Source organism: Aythya fuligula, chromosome 1 (genome assembly GCF_009819795.1).
Source record: "Aythya fuligula isolate bAytFul2 chromosome 1, bAytFul2.pri, whole genome shotgun sequence".
Classification (NCBI taxonomy): Eukaryota; Metazoa; Chordata; class Aves; order Anseriformes; family Anatidae; genus Aythya; species Aythya fuligula.
The window spans coordinates 70,602,392-70,617,469 of record NC_045559.1 but is presented as its reverse complement, the minus strand read 5'-3'; the positions used below and the strand labels follow the sequence as shown (position 1 = coordinate 70,617,469).

The window sequence follows — 15,078 nt, the reverse complement described above, 5'->3', positions numbered from 1 at the left end:
AAACCTCTGCATGTAGAAAGGAGGCAATGTCTTTACATAGTTAGCTGCTTGTCAGTTTAAAGTAACTAAAAGAACCAGTGCAAAACATCTAAGCCTCATTTTCCTCTGGCAGAAACCAAGGTGTTTCCACCATGGATTAGTGGAACTATAATAGTGTACACCAGGGGGGATTAGGCCCTGTGGTCCAAGTATAAGAACTTCTAATTGCAAATACTGGTATGGAAACATTTCCCCCGTCTCTCTCTGTTGTGTTACTGTGCACTTCTAATATCCTGTCATTTCAAAGAACATTAACATTATGTATTCAGCAACTAGAAAGACATCAACTTGTCTCCCTGGCAAAAAAACTCTTTTCTAGACAAGCACTGAATTCACAGTCACAGCTAACTGAGATGCTATAAACACAGACAGGCTTCATTTTCAAACAGGGTCTCTACTTTTGAGTGCAAATATATTTATTCCACTATGTATATTCCAATATATATATTCCACTCATGGGCCAGTATCTGCTCATTATCCAAAAAATGTGTTGCTGATAACTTCAACAACTGTTTTACGAATTCCTAGGACATTATGGGTCCTGGTCCTGGTCCTTTTGATGCAGATATTTCCCCTTAAATGTACACTTTAGCAGTGAGCTATTATGGAATTGATGGGAAAAAATATTCTTTCTTGTTTCTCTGGGACAGCAGTGCATCAACAGTCATTATTTAATAAAGAGATGTATCCCTTTTCCCCTTGGAAGAAAAAGACTCCACTTACTTCACTATAACCTTGTGCACGGCAGACTTACAAGCTTTCATGCACAGCTCATGTCAACCTGGTCAGAAGTAATTCTGCAGGTAACCTTGCTACAAAACAAAAAGGTGCACAGTGTCATCAGTCTGATTTAAAATCACAAACACACAGAGAAAGAGTTGTGCAATTTTTCTGAATTAGTGTAAATCATCAAACTTTAAAAATATAGCTTAACCTGTTCTAATTACAAGCAAAGTTTAAAAATAAAAACAAACATACAAAAAGCTCAATCACATGCCTTTATGCCACATCTCAGTGTGGTGAGAAGCTTGTAATAGAATGGACCGGCCACAAACACACCGAATGCACTACCAGCAGCAGTTGCCAGGCTGACCCTTACCCTGCTTCACTTGGGTAAAACTCCCTTTGATATCAGTCAGAGCAACTTTTGTTCCTCACTACATCAAAAATTCAAGAGAGAAAATCTCATCTTGTGACTCTCATGCATGCAGCTGGAAACTGGCTCTGACCACAGTTTGCTGAGGATCTTTATTTCAGCATATGGAAACAAACTAAAATCACTGTTTTCTGCCATTTAGGGTCAAACCAACTATTATTTATGTCTAATCACTGTAGCCCTTAATGGCGAAAAAAACCCAACACACTATACCATCCTGATGTTGCATGTAATGCAGAGTGTATTACTTGCTTACTCCATTTCTTGTGTGCACACCTGACACGCATGCACGTGCATGTTAATTTTTACTACCCAAGAGAAACCTTGGTTTGTTTAGATTTGAGATGAAAAGTAGTGTTCCATCATCACATGACATTCTAAAAAAGCTGACATTTACAGAGCTCTTTCCAAATGTGTTCATTAAACACTGCATGCATCTTACAGCCATATGCAACAGTATAATTTACTGTGTATATTTTATAGGTTTCTTTTTCTGTTTTACCCACTGATTATTATGTGCTATAAAACCTCAATTATCCAAACTAGTCAGGGAAATGAAAAAGGGAAATAAAAAGTAGGTGATGGAAAAGTATATGTTAACAAATGCCATAGAAAAAGTGGTCCATGCAAAATCAGGAGGAAGAGAAATTTCAGTGTTATTAATGCCCTTTCTCTCCTTACAAAAACATTATTAGTATGAAAAAAAAGCACCAAGTGGTAACTAAACAGTCTCCCCCATTTGTAGCTTTTTCTTATAAGCAGCAAGCATTTAAAAACACTGTGGACAAATGCACTGCAAATTTTATCTTCATTTTCCTTGTGCAAACTCATAGACCTTGATGGTATAGCACAGGTGAAAAAGATGAATTTTTGACCAGATGGTAACAGGAAAGCCTTCAAAGATAAAAAGGTATTTCTGGAACTTTCTACCCATAACAAGTTGATCTACCTCATTCAATTCTTCCATGGTGGGAAGAATTACAGGACTAAAATGTCTGCTGATATAAATGGAAACTTTCCCAAGTAATTTCAGCTTTCTCCATTTACATCCCAGAAATAATACATGCTTTTGGCACCCAAGTGATTTACTTATACTCCAAACAGGTACAATTCTGTACCTGAAAAAAATCACAGTTGCAGCTAGGAATTATTTTTAGTGTGTCAGACCAGTAAAGTTGAGATCATTGCTGCTTAAAGGAAAAAAGAGGATATGCAAAGACATAATGATATAAAAAGCCCAAATTGTACAGTGACATTTCTAAGCACAGTATTAAACGTGCAAACTTGTTTTAAGTGTCCACCACTTTCTCATATTCAATGATTTTTACTGCATGTTAAACTGCTAGCCTTTGCCAAAGTCTATCATGTCCAAAATTGCTAACCAGTGTTTTTTAAGGCCAATAATTTCTCAGCAAAGTGATTCCAGTTGATTTGTCCTGACCCCATTACAATTTTTTTGTGTTTGTGACTCTTCACTGCTGCTATCATGAATACACATCTGCATGTGATGTTCCAAAGTGTCCACTGCCCGCACAGACAGTTTTTGAATGCTGAGGAAATCCAGCAGATGTTTCTAACCTCTCTGGTGCAGGACAATCCTGTGCTTGCTTTCAGAAAGTTGGCTTCTTTGCAGCAGCTTGTGTATGTGTCTTGATTTTCTTCTTTGCTGAGTAGTAATCTAGAGAACAACATGTAAACAGACAGAATTACAACTGCAATAGCGATAAAGGCTCCTTCAAAGAAATCTCTCAAATCTTATTTTATTGTTAAAGAAGCCATTTAGACTCCTCTAAGGCTCGTGAATGAACAAAATTAAATACCCTTAGTATGTTCCACATAAAGCTGTGTAATACCAAACAAAACAAAGGAAATGTGCTGGCTTTTATCCAGTAAAGATCAAAAGACTTTCAACCCTATTACGCAAGCTGAGCAATGTGACATTTCATTCCAACTTTTAGATCTACTATGGCAGTGCTTTTCAGTCAGAAAGAGTTATTTTTTTTTCACCTTAAAATAACAAAAAATACTCTGTAAAATATCTTCGAGAGAAACTATATTTATGGAGCACTTTATTTCTGCTGGTCAAATGGTCAAATGCGAGTTCAGGGAGGACTGCATAAAACTTTGCTCTATCACTGAATTATAAGTCATTCTTCAATTAGACAGTAAGTGCTGTAGCTTAAGAGAATACATTTTACTTTTCCATATATTCATGTGGTTGAATCTTTGTTTCAGGTGTAAATGTAAGTCAACTTGTATTACAGAACTACAATTACAAATAAGGGTTTATATAAGAATTATCTCCCTGCCTCCCAGTCTTGCACTGAAACATTCTTTTCAGGTAAATAGGGCAAAATGTACTGAAATAGAAGCTAGATGCTTATTTACGTTTAGAGTTAATGGGGTTTACTTTGTGTAAATTATTTGTATTCATACTAATGAAACTATTCCAATTTAAACCAATAGAGGATGTGGGCTTCCTGACGTTTAAACTTGAGCTTTCTGTAGAGTCAAATTGGCAGCATGAATTCTTGTATTATTTTTGGTACCAAATATTATTGGCAGGAGGACTGGAATCCAACAGGCTTTCACAGCCAAGCTTGTGCAAGGGGATTCCTGCAGCCAGCTTGCTTAGGGATATATATGTCTGCATGGCACGGTGTGATGGAGCGCAGCAGTACCTGAGCTAGCTCTGAGTCAAGCTTCTGGAGCAGGACTTGGTCTCAAGGAAAGTGTATTCTCCCAGGCAGGAGCACGCACAGCTAACTCTGTAGAAGAGCAAGTCCCTGAATTGCTACAATTCACTGCAGGCTCTCAGCAGAGCAGCAGAGAAAAGGAGTAGCAGCAAGAAAAAAAAGCTTACAGTGCAAAATGTAATCCTTATTTCTCCTATTTAAAAGACTTCTATATAGCTATCCTCCCTTTTATTCTAGGAAAAGAAATACATTAAGGTTAATGATTAGTAGATGAGAAAATTTAGAAAAGACTTAAATAATAATTATTCCCATTTCGGCCTGTGAAGGATTTTAGCCAGAGCCCAGCTGCTCAGACACTCACATGCCCCACAGCAGAGCCCAGTTTTAGAATTGATGGAGGCACTTAATAGTCAGGGAGATGCAGGTTCCCTAGAGCTGTATTCAGAAGGTTTACCCTCCACCTAAGACACTAAACAGAGTCTGTGGAAATTGGCTGGTTTGCCTGGAGGACTCTAAAGAGCACTTGCACTGGCATAAGTAACGTACTGAGTAGGATTATGCTGCCTGCAGCCTGTCAGTTGGAAAACCTGGGCACAGGCACCTAGGAGGGAATGATTTCTGTTGTTTAAATATACTTACCTAAATGACTGCTTTCCTTTCTACCCCATTTTCTCCCATCTACCTTACAGAAAATGGAGTTTTTGAACTACCTGTTTCAGAAGCAAGGCTGCTAGTGAAAACACAGGATTGTTAATGATTTTCTCAACCTTGACCTGTAGCAAAAGAGACTTATTTATGTCTCCCAGAAGAGCCAAGGTCTAAGTGTATCAGGCTGAGACAGGCCAAAAGGTTTGGAAAAGAAGAAAAGTATAAAGTTGGCATGGTTCATCAACCCTGGTTAGTGAAGAGAGAAAAAAAATGAGAAAAAGGAAAACGTGAAAAAAACTTAGTGCCTGTAGCTGAGCTGCTTTTTGAACTTGAGGCTTTCCCAGAAAACTGAACAGAACCACACTGGGACCGCAATGAAATGGAGAGAATGGAGATGGGGTAGTGTACACAAAAGGGGTGGGAGATAGAAGGGAAAACCTACTTTCATGCTGGTTAGTTCTCTGCATGTCTGAGGAGTCAAACACAGCAAGAAAACCTCTGCTCCTTCCACTCTAGAGGCGCCAACATCCACAAAACCCAATGGCTGGTTTTTAATATATTGATATTTATTTAATGGGCCACAGCTGTCTTTTAAAGTCTAAATTAAATACACATTGTTGGATCTTAATGTAAAGCATTACAGTGTTCTTGTTGACCAGGGGAGAATGCAGATAGCTGTTTTCAGATCAAATCCCAGCCCCCAGTGCTAAACTAACCTTTCATTATGGGATGGCAGAAGTTGAGCAAATGGGCAGAAACACAGGCTCAGACCATATCAGTAGGTATCGTTTTCCTGGAACACCATGTTTCAGTTTTGAGTTAATTACTTCAGTCGTGCCCAGAGGAAGGAGTTTGCTGCTGCTGGAGCGGAACTTCTAAGGCAATACACAGAGCTGGCAATACTTGGAGCTGGCTCTGTGTATGTGCCTCCGTATGTGCAGGAATGAGAGAGGAACCAGTCTCCAAGCTTCACCAAAAATGACAACTGTGAACGATTTTCCTGGCCCATCTCATAGACCCAGATTCCTTGGGGAGAAGGGTACCATTGTTAGACTAAAGTGTTTTCTCTTATGAAAACATATGTGGGAAAGTGTTAAACTGTGCAGAGTGGTATTTTGGTTTCCACATCCCCTGTTGAAATGTTTCTTGCCTGGGGAAAACAAAACGGAAGAAAAATATCCCCTGGAAATATCTGCATAATTTACTCCCACACACCTAGTGAGAGATTTACAACTGAACAGCAATTCCCTCAAACCATCACAACACTATGCTCTGAATTACACTTCTGTACTCTTACCTGTAAATTATACTGTTAATTAGTTAATGGCTGTAAAGTGCTTTGGAGAAGAAAAGAGCACTCATTAAACATCATTGTTCTGTACTCTAGTGTACAATGTTCCACTCTTCATTAATCTTCAACCTCTTCCTGAACCTCTCTCCAGCAATTAAGTTTTATACCCTCAAATAGCAAATTACTCTATTGTCTGATTTACTGAGATCAACATCACTTCTCAGAAAGTGTTTCCTGAAATCTTAACTTCAGTTATCTTCTATGCAATTTCAAGCTGGTGTCTCAAGTGAAATTCTCAAATGAAGATCTTTGGTCTACGTCTTGAAAGTCTCAGTCTTGGATAAACCAAACGCCCAAAAAGGACAAGGGTAAATAATCTATGGGATTAGATTTTTCAACAAGCTCAAATTCCCGTTGAGAAGAGAAAACGAGGGGTCAGATTTTCAGAAGAGCTCAGCATGCAGAATGCTGAGGACTTTTAAGAACCTAAAGCTCTTTTAGGTTCTTAAACTCAGTGCTGAAACTCTTTCCTTTGTACATCTGGCAGCAAATCCTGGTTTATAATCCTAGGCCCTTCTGCCACCTGGCCAAGTTTAAGATTGATATGTCCTTAAATATCCTGGATGCCTTCACGGACTATAATATTCAATCTGAAATTAGCAGGAGAGCTGGCTACTTTCTCCAGTTTTTGGTCTTTCTCCAGAAGACCTGACTGGGTGAATGGTGTTTCTTATTGCACTTGGGAAAAAGAGCACATGGCTAAGCCTATAAGAAACAAACCTCTCATCTGCTGGGCAACACTGTTTTCCTGTTGGGTTCCTACTTGAGAAATAACTCCACTGCTTTTCTCACACTGCCTGTCTAACCATTCTAACCATCCTCCCACAAGAAGAGGTCATTATCTTATTGCTCTGACACTGACAAGACCCAAACAGATCTTTGAGGGCCAGGAGGGTGGTTGTGGCACAGCGCCTTTGGAAAACACATCACATCCCCATTGATTTATAGTTTGTTTTCTTTCAGATGCTTTTTTGAAGGGCTGCACTTTCTTTAGGACCAGTGTATGGGCCTGCCAAAGAATTTCTAAACAGCTGCTGGAACTAGGTTTTATCACCTGAGCAATACCAAAGTCTCACACACCTGTTAAAGATGTCTGTCTTCTTTTCTTTCCTTCTGGGATCCTCTTGGCTCCTATTTTCATGGAAGTTTTGGGCTTCTCTGTCAGTGCTATCTGTGCAAAGTGGTGACTGTTGTCTTCCCCGTCCAAGGGCCAGTACAAGTGCTGTAGTGGTCTCCGAGCCTCTCCCACCACACAGCTGTAGAAAGCAGGCACCTTGCGGCCCTCCAGCCCTTCCCACTGCAGTAGCCCCTCCACTGGCCTGTCCTGCAGGAAATCGAAGTTCCACTTCTGCTGAGTCCCCTTTGCACCATTGTGCAGCATGTGCTGGAAGTCCTGCTGCAGCTGCTTGTGGTCTACGGGGCCAAAGAGGTTCCTCCGAGCACATGCGGTCTTCTCTGGCCTCCGCTCCATCTTTTCTCCTCTGTGCTGCTCTCTGGTGAGTATGTACAGCGGTGATTCCCTGCCAAGGACAGAAAGACCATCAGCCACTTTGCATGCTCCATTTATAGATGCTGTGTGCTCTTTAGAAGGGAATGTGGCAGTAACCTCCGATACTTTTCATCCTGCTACAGGGAACTTTGGAAGAAATTTATCCCAGTCTCCAGCCCAGAGTGAGAATTGCCATCGACTTCTATAGGATGCATCTGTTGCAGCAGCTTTGACAGGGAACAGGTGAGCGTGAAATGCCTTCTTCACCTCTTTTGTGCCTCCTTTATACCAAGTGGGGGTTTGTCCTAAGGGGACAGAGTCACACAAGGAAGTGGAGAACACTCCTTGAGGCAGTGACTGTTATTTTCTTTTGTTATGCTCTGTTTACATTGCCTAACAGTGGGCGTTTTGGGGACTCAGACTGCTGTGAATTGCTGCAGTAGGAATTGCAGCAAAAGACAGAGAGCACTGGGGTGGCACTTAAGTCTAGCAAGAGTATTATCTTAAACAAGGGACAGGGAGTGAAAAGGAGGCATTCCAGGACAAAGAAGGGTGATGGAAATCAGAAAAACATAGAACACATGCTTCTACTGTACTTTTACAGCAAAGGTGGTATTACTTTCCTAACTACTCCAACCTTTTTTTTTTTTTTCAGCATTGATCAAGAATGAAGCTAAGATGATCAGAGCTATCACTTGCTTCTTGCCCGACATTTTCATTCCCCTTTCCTTAAGTAATTGCCTCAGAAATGGTTCCAGTCACAGACACAAAATGGGTCTTGTTTCCTGTAATGGCAAATCCCATTCAAGCACCTGTGGGTGGACTTCCCACCAGGAAAGCCAGCATGGTGACAGAAGAGATGGGTTTTGCACCCTCCCCTGGCAGGTAAGGTGGGAGCAGAGTAAAAGAGAGGAGAGAAATCGTGCACTTTGTTGATTTCATAGGCCAGTAACGGCATAAATATACCAAGCACATTCACCTACTAATTCCTGCTCAGATCTTTAATTTCTGGAAGAGTTTGAAGATAGATCTTAAAGGTCACAGAATCACACAGAATCACAGAATTTCTAAGTTGGAAGAGACCTCAAGATCATCGAGTCCAACCTCTGACCTAACACTAACAGTCCCCACTAAACCATATCATTCAGTTCTTTCTCTCTGCATCCACAAAACTCAGCCCCTCTTTCAAGCTGTGATGTGTAGCTGCAGACAAGCTAAAAAGAAACCTCATAGATACATTAGCAAAAAGCCACGTTTTGGATTTGTTGCACTACTGAGTTCTGAAGGGATTGAATTCTGAAGAATTTGCCACGAAGCTAAGAGAGGTTAACCAGTGATTTGTCTACAGACCATGCAAATAGTCTAAACTGAAGCAGCAGAGTTCCTACAGAACCACAAGCTTTGGGCTTGGTCTCCAACATCCCAAAGAGTGCTTCAGCCACAGCAGACACAAACCCAGATTTAATTTGTTTAACCACCCCTCCATATTATTTTTGCAGGGTTGTATCTAATCTAAGTGAACTGTGAGCATCTCCTGGCAGTCATGCCCAAGTGCTTACTCTGAGATGGTCACTTTGTGGCTACGGTATCAAGAGCTTGTCGGCAACAGGGCGCTGCTGGCACGTTATCTGGTTCTGCACACAGTCTGCAGCAGAAAACTTGGGCAGCGAGGGGATGTGGCCACCTCCTCCCAGGTGAAAGTTGAGTGTCAGTTTTGCAATTGATAATGCAACCCAGCAGTGGAGCTTCAGAGGCAGAGGGGCACTTGCATCTATTTGTGAACCTTTTTCCTTGCCCTTGGTGGCTCTGAAACTGTGGCCTGCAAATGTGTGGCCCACAGCTGCTGGAAATTAAAGCAGAGAATGCCAGGTCTAGGTTGCCCTTCTGGCATATGTATTTATTTCCAAGTGTTGTGTGCAGTCCTCCGGAAGGCTAATGGCTCCCAACTGCAAAGACAGGCACATGGGACCTCTGGGATGGGAAGCAGAGAGGTACTGCTTAGAGAGGCCCATCTGGGACTCATCATTAGGGTTAACATGACCACGCTGCCTCCCAGGCTCCAGCCTGCTGCCATCGGCGGTATCACACCATGCCACGTAGTTACCCCAACCCATTTGGTGTGTGCCACCAGCACTCTGCCCCATGGGGACACAGCTGACAGCTGCCCACCAGATGCTCCTTGCTCCTATCAGGTCCTAGAACTTTCCCAAGAAGCATCTGAGAGCACACCAACAAGGAAAATCCTCTAGGTGGCATCCAGAATCCCAAAACCTATCTCAAACTTTTCCTGGAGCTGTGTGCAGCCTTGCCCTCAGCCATGGGGATGCTCAGCGGTGCTGGTTGTCACTGCAGCTAACAACAACCACACTGCTGCTCTGCTGCTTTTTCATCTGGTGCCAAGCCCCCAGCAGTTTAATCTAAGCTCATTCAAAGACAATCTATCAGCCTTAGAAAGGGATAGGCAGTGCTTTGAAAGAAATGTGCACTAGGAATTGTATTAGGAATTGTCCTTTTGTAATAAGTGAATACGGAAGAAATAAGGTATTTATCAAACATTTGTGGCCTTCACTACTTTTTTTAAATTTTAATAGAACATATGAATGAACCAGAAGAGAATCTGCCTTGCTCTGTTCCTGATTACAGGAACATGGAAAGAGCTGCTCCAGTGCAGGCTACGAACCCAGTGCCTTGTCTTTAAAGCTGTCTAATTCCAGGTGTTTCAAAAGAAGATAAAAAGCCTGCAGAGAGGATAATTATAGACTAACCTTTCCCTATGGAAAGTTTCCTCCTAATGCTCTTAATTATGTCATGAATCATAAATGCTTATAACTCTTCTAAACTTACATCATACGTATATACTGACTGTTGTCGTTTCCATTACTCATAGTCACATCCAGGGTGAAACGCTGGCTCGGCTGAAGTAAGCGCAAGTTTACTGCCGCAGAGCTGAGATGCCTTTTTGCAGAGCTCTTTCCAGGTCTCATTTCCAAAGCTGCACTGTCACCGCTCCCACGCACTGGTCTGAGCTGCGGGGGTGCGTTAAACACCTGTAAAACTAGACAGAAATACTTCTGAAGTGCAGAAACATTACTGCTAGGGGCTTCTCCTTCTTAATCCATGGTTTCTAAGAACAAGCTGCAAGCCCCGTCCTGCCAGCCTTACACCTACCTGTACGAGCACTCCTACTAGTGCCAAGACACAGGACAAACAGCTGAAAGATGGAGCTCTTCACTACCAGTGGCCATGCCCGATTTTCCCCAGATCTGGGCTAGCTTGAATGAGCTGGAAAGGAAATATAAACTTCCCCACTTACTTCTTGAGTCCAACTTTTAGAGCATCAGTGGAATGGTGGGTTGTAGTTATGAATTTCCCATGTATTCACAATTTTAAATAAATAAATAAGAGACGACACTATCGGAATGGATGCTGTGCATTTTTTGCCTTTGTTCTTACAGTGAAAGCTTAGTCCCTACATGATTTGGACACCAAGCGAGTGTCGCTAGCCATAAATGCTGTTTTCCATCACAGGTGCTTGTGTCCCTCCTCTCACCCATTTTTCAAACCCAGCTGGGAAAGGGTAGCCCTTCCCTGGGGGTGAACGGGCAGCCCCCTTGCTCCTCTTGTGGCCACAACAAGGTGCCTTCACTTCCCCCAAACACCACCTACCCCATTTTGGGCCCCCCTCTGCCGGGTGGAGCTCGATACAGGCATGCCCATGGCCCTGCACCATGAGGCCCTGTGGCCGCCTACAGTCGGCTCTGGCCTGCCTGGCTGCAGGGTGCTGAGCTGACATGGGGTGCTGAGGGGCTGGGGGAGCAGGGGCTGCTCACCCGCACAGCAGAGAGGGGTTCCTGGTATTCAGGGGGAACCTCCTGTCTGCCAGTTTGTGCCCACTGCTTCTTGTCCCCTGGCACTGGCACTGGTGAAGTGAGCCTGGCTCTTTGCTCCCGGCCCTCGATGACCTGTGTCACCCGGTGCCCTTGGGACGGCGCACGCAGGCTGGAGCCCTTGTGCCAGCCCCCACAACCCCACCATGGTGGCCCCAGCTGTGAGGTGGTTTTGCTAACGCAGCATGGACAGGGCTGGCTGGGCATGAGGGTGCTGGGAGAGGCCAGTCTGTGGCACGCCTGTTTACATATCATCACCATCAGCAGCATAATTTCCTGAGCTTTAGCAATACTTAGCATTTCTACAGAAGTAAAGTGTTTTCATGTTCAAATTTCCCAGTTGCTCCCTGAAGACATGTGAGGCAGACTGAACAAGCCCTTTGAGGGAAGGTAGGCTTATATTCCTTACTCTGTTTTCCAGGTCCTCATACACAGGGAGAAGAATCCTGACCTGCTGCCACACATGGGGAATGGCTGTGTGGGGACTCTGTGGTGGGAAGGTGACCATTGGGTGCCAACAGATGGCTGAAACCACACATTTCAGCCCCCACACCCGTGGGCTTTCTAAGAAAGCCTCATGTTTTAAGCAAATTTTTTTCTTGAGATTGTTTCTTTGTCAAATCACAAGCTATGAAACCGTATGTTTCAGTGGCAACATTTATTTTTATTGTAGTCTAGGTAGAGTAATTTCCTTCTGAAGTAACAGAGCCATTTATGTTAGGGTTTTGTTTGTTTCACAGCAAATTGAACTCTTTGGAGACAATTCCTTTTTTTTTTTTTTTTTTTTCTTCTGGATTTCTAATTGGCAAGGGGAAGCTCAAATTAATAATATAGTTTGTGGTGTAACAGCATGTAATCACGTGCCTTATCTTAGGCACATGGATATATTTATGCCAAATGCTGTGAATCATCCTTTTAGCTGCTTCAAATCATGACCTGAGGTTTCATAAGATTATAGAGGCAATTCATATTTAAGCATCACCTCATCCTCAAGGTTCTGCTTTTGGTTTGCAGTGTTCTCCTTGCAGCAGAGATTGCTTTCCAAAGGATTATTCTCCAAGTTAGGCTTCCCATCCATTCTAAATTTCTGAGATCACTCTCCTTTGATGTCTCTCGGTCTCAACTTGATCCCCAGATACTGCCTTACAATTTATCAGTAGGAGGAGTAGACAGTGGGGTGACGTAAGGGCTTGCAGCAGAAAGGCGGCCATATGTATGTGCCTGTCTTTTCATTATGCACTGGTCACATCCTCCTTCACCTTTGATCCATTGAGATCATCACTTTAAGATATGATGCTGCCTTTAAAGTTCTAGATGAAAAAAAAAAAAAAAAAAAAAAAAAAAAGGTTAAGGATGGCTGGAGCACCAGCATAGTACATCTTTACAAAGAATATTTCTTCTCATTTCTGATTGTATAGAGTTTTGGAGCTTCCTGATTTGGTGCATGCCAGTAAGACTTAAATTTTAAAATAATACAGTTTTTGTATTCCTGAACAATATGTGACATCTAGAACCAAAAACTGAGGAAAAATGCAGGACAGTTGTAGGTTGGTGAGAAAGAATCATTAATGCAAGGCAAATGTGACAAATGTGAAGAGTGACATTTACATTATTATATCAGTTTTGGTCTCTATGCAATGCTAAGAACTTGTATTTTCTGTAATTCGAAGCTGAAAGACGTACTGTTCGCATAAACTCGTGGCTTCGAGACTGGTGTGACCGGCAGAATTTCGGTTTCTTTGATCATGGGAAGGTCTATGCTACACCGGGCCTGATGGCACCGGATGGGATGCGCCTCTCTCGGAGAGGGGTAAGGATCTTAGGTCAGGAGTTGGCAGGGCTGATAGATAGGGCTTTAAACTAGAGTCGAAGGGGGAAGGGGCTAAAACCAGGCGAGCCGGTGAGGACCTAAGGGATGGTATGCTAGAATCAGAGGGGCTGTGTGCCAGTGGGGTCCTTTGGTCAGATCCACAAGGTGCTGAGTGTAAGGAGACGCACCTGAAGTGCTTCTACACAAACGCACGCAGTATGAGGAATAAAATAGATGAGCTAGAAGTCCTGGCCCAGTCCCGCAACTATGACATCATCGGCATAAGCGAAACCTGGTGGGATGAGTCCTGTGACTGGGGTGTTGCGATAGATGGTTACAGGCTCTTCAGGAGGGACAGGCAGGGTAGGCGAGGTGGTGGGGTGGCGATGTATGTGAAGCAGGGGCTGGACTGTGTGGAACTTCAGGTCGGCGATGGCAAAGTTGAGAGCCTCTGGGTAAGGATCAAGGGACGAACGAATAAAGGGGATGTCGTTGTGGGAGTCTATTACAGACCGCCTGGCCAGGACGATAGCGCCGATAAATTATTCTTTACAGAACTAAGAGAGGCCTCGAGATTAACTCCCCTTGTCCTTATGGGGGACTTCAACTTGCCGGACGTTAACTGGGAGTGCCACACGGCTGACACGAGCAAGTCCAGGAGGTTCATGAAGCACCTAGATGATAACTTCTTGGTGCAGGTGCTAACGGAGCCAACTAGGAAAGGTGCCCTCCTAGACCTGTTGCTAGAAAACAGAGAGGGTCTGGTGGGAGATGTGGTGATTGGTGGCCGCCTCGGTCATAGCGATCATGAAGTGGTTGAGTTCAAAATTTATGGTGACAGAAGGAAAAGTGCCACCAAAACCTCATCCCTAGATATGGGGAAAGCGGACTTCAGGCTGCTCAGGGAACTAGTCAGTAAGGTCCCCTGGGAAACTGCTCTTGAAGGCCTCGATGTCCACCAGTGCTGGTCACTCTTTAAGCGATGCCTCCTAGAAGCACAAGATAAGGCAATTCCAAAATATCGCAAGTCAGGCAGGCGGGGCAGGAGGCCGGCGTGGCTGACCAGGAACATTCTAATGGAGATTAGGCGGAAACAGAGAGTGTTTCGCTACTGGAAGGAGGGCCAGGCGTCATGGAAAGAATACAGGGATGCTGTTCGTGTTTGTAGGGAGAAAGTTCGAGTGGCCAAAGCACAGCTAGAGTTGAAGCTGGCTGTGTCTGTGAGAGAAAATAAAAAGGGTTTTTTTAGATATGTAAATGGAAAAAGGAGAACTAAAGAAAACATAGGGCCGCTCCTTGATAGGGAAGGTCTCCTCACAGACAATGACATAGGCAAAGCAGAGACGCTTAACGCCTTCTTTGCCTCTGTCTTCAATGCCGATGATGGGCTTCGGGACCCAGGGTGCCCTGAGCTGGAGGACCGGGACGGTGGGGATGACAAACTCCCAACTGACCCTGAACGTGTGCGGGATTTGCTACTCCACCTGGATCCCTACAAGTCCATGGGTCCGGATGGGATTCATCCCCGGGTGCTGAAAGAGCTGGCGGATGTCATCGCGGAACCTCTATCAATTATTTTTCAACGATCCTGGGAATTTGGAGAGGTCCCGGTAGACTGGAAGCTGGCAAATGTTGTGCCAATTTTCAAGAAGGGTCAGAAAGAAGACCCTAGCAATTACAGGCCTGTCAGTCTCACGTCAGTGCCTGGTAAAATCATGGAGAAGTTGGTTCTCGGACTCATTGAGGCGCACCTGGGGGACAAAGCAGTCATTGGTCCCAGCCAGCATGGGTTTGTGAAGGGTAGGTCCTGCCTAACTAACCTGATTTCCTTTTATGATAAGATCACCCGTATGGTGGACCAAGGGAAACCAGCTGATGTGATTTTTTTGGACTTCAGCAAGGCTTTTGACACGGTTTCCCATAGGATCCTACTGGACAAAATGTCCACCATACAGCTAAATAAAAACATCATACGATGGGTGAGCAATTGGCTAACGGGCAG

The 15,078-nt window shown here is 43.6% G+C and overlaps 1 protein-coding gene across 1 annotated transcript; it reads right to left on the bottom strand.

The window, feature by feature from the left end:
- Positions 1–2,805: 2,805 nt before the first annotated feature.
- LOC116488021 (cyclin-dependent kinase inhibitor 1-like) lies at positions 2,806–8,415 on the bottom strand. The gene is made up of 3 exons (XM_032185344.1): positions 8,363–8,415; positions 6,971–7,410; positions 2,806–2,873 (listed from the first exon to the last, which is right to left on the bottom strand). Exons 2-3 carry the CDS (start codon positions 7,359–7,361, stop codon positions 2,806–2,808), a joined length of 459 nt encoding a protein of 152 aa, XP_032041235.1. The 5' UTR covers positions 7,362–7,410; positions 8,363–8,415.
- Between the last annotated feature and the right edge of the window lie 6,663 nt (positions 8,416–15,078).

What these genes read in the sequence shown, in the direction of transcription:
- LOC116488021 (XM_032185344.1), bottom strand. Translation starts at nt 7,361, where the DNA reads ATGGAGCGGAGGCCAGAGAAGACCGCATGTGCTCGGAGGAACCTCTTT. An exon ending in AAGACAGACATCTTTAACAG is followed by an intron (nt 2,874 to 6,970) that starts GTGTGTGAGACT and finishes GTTGTTCTCTAG; the next exon opens with ATTACTACTCAGCAAAGAAG.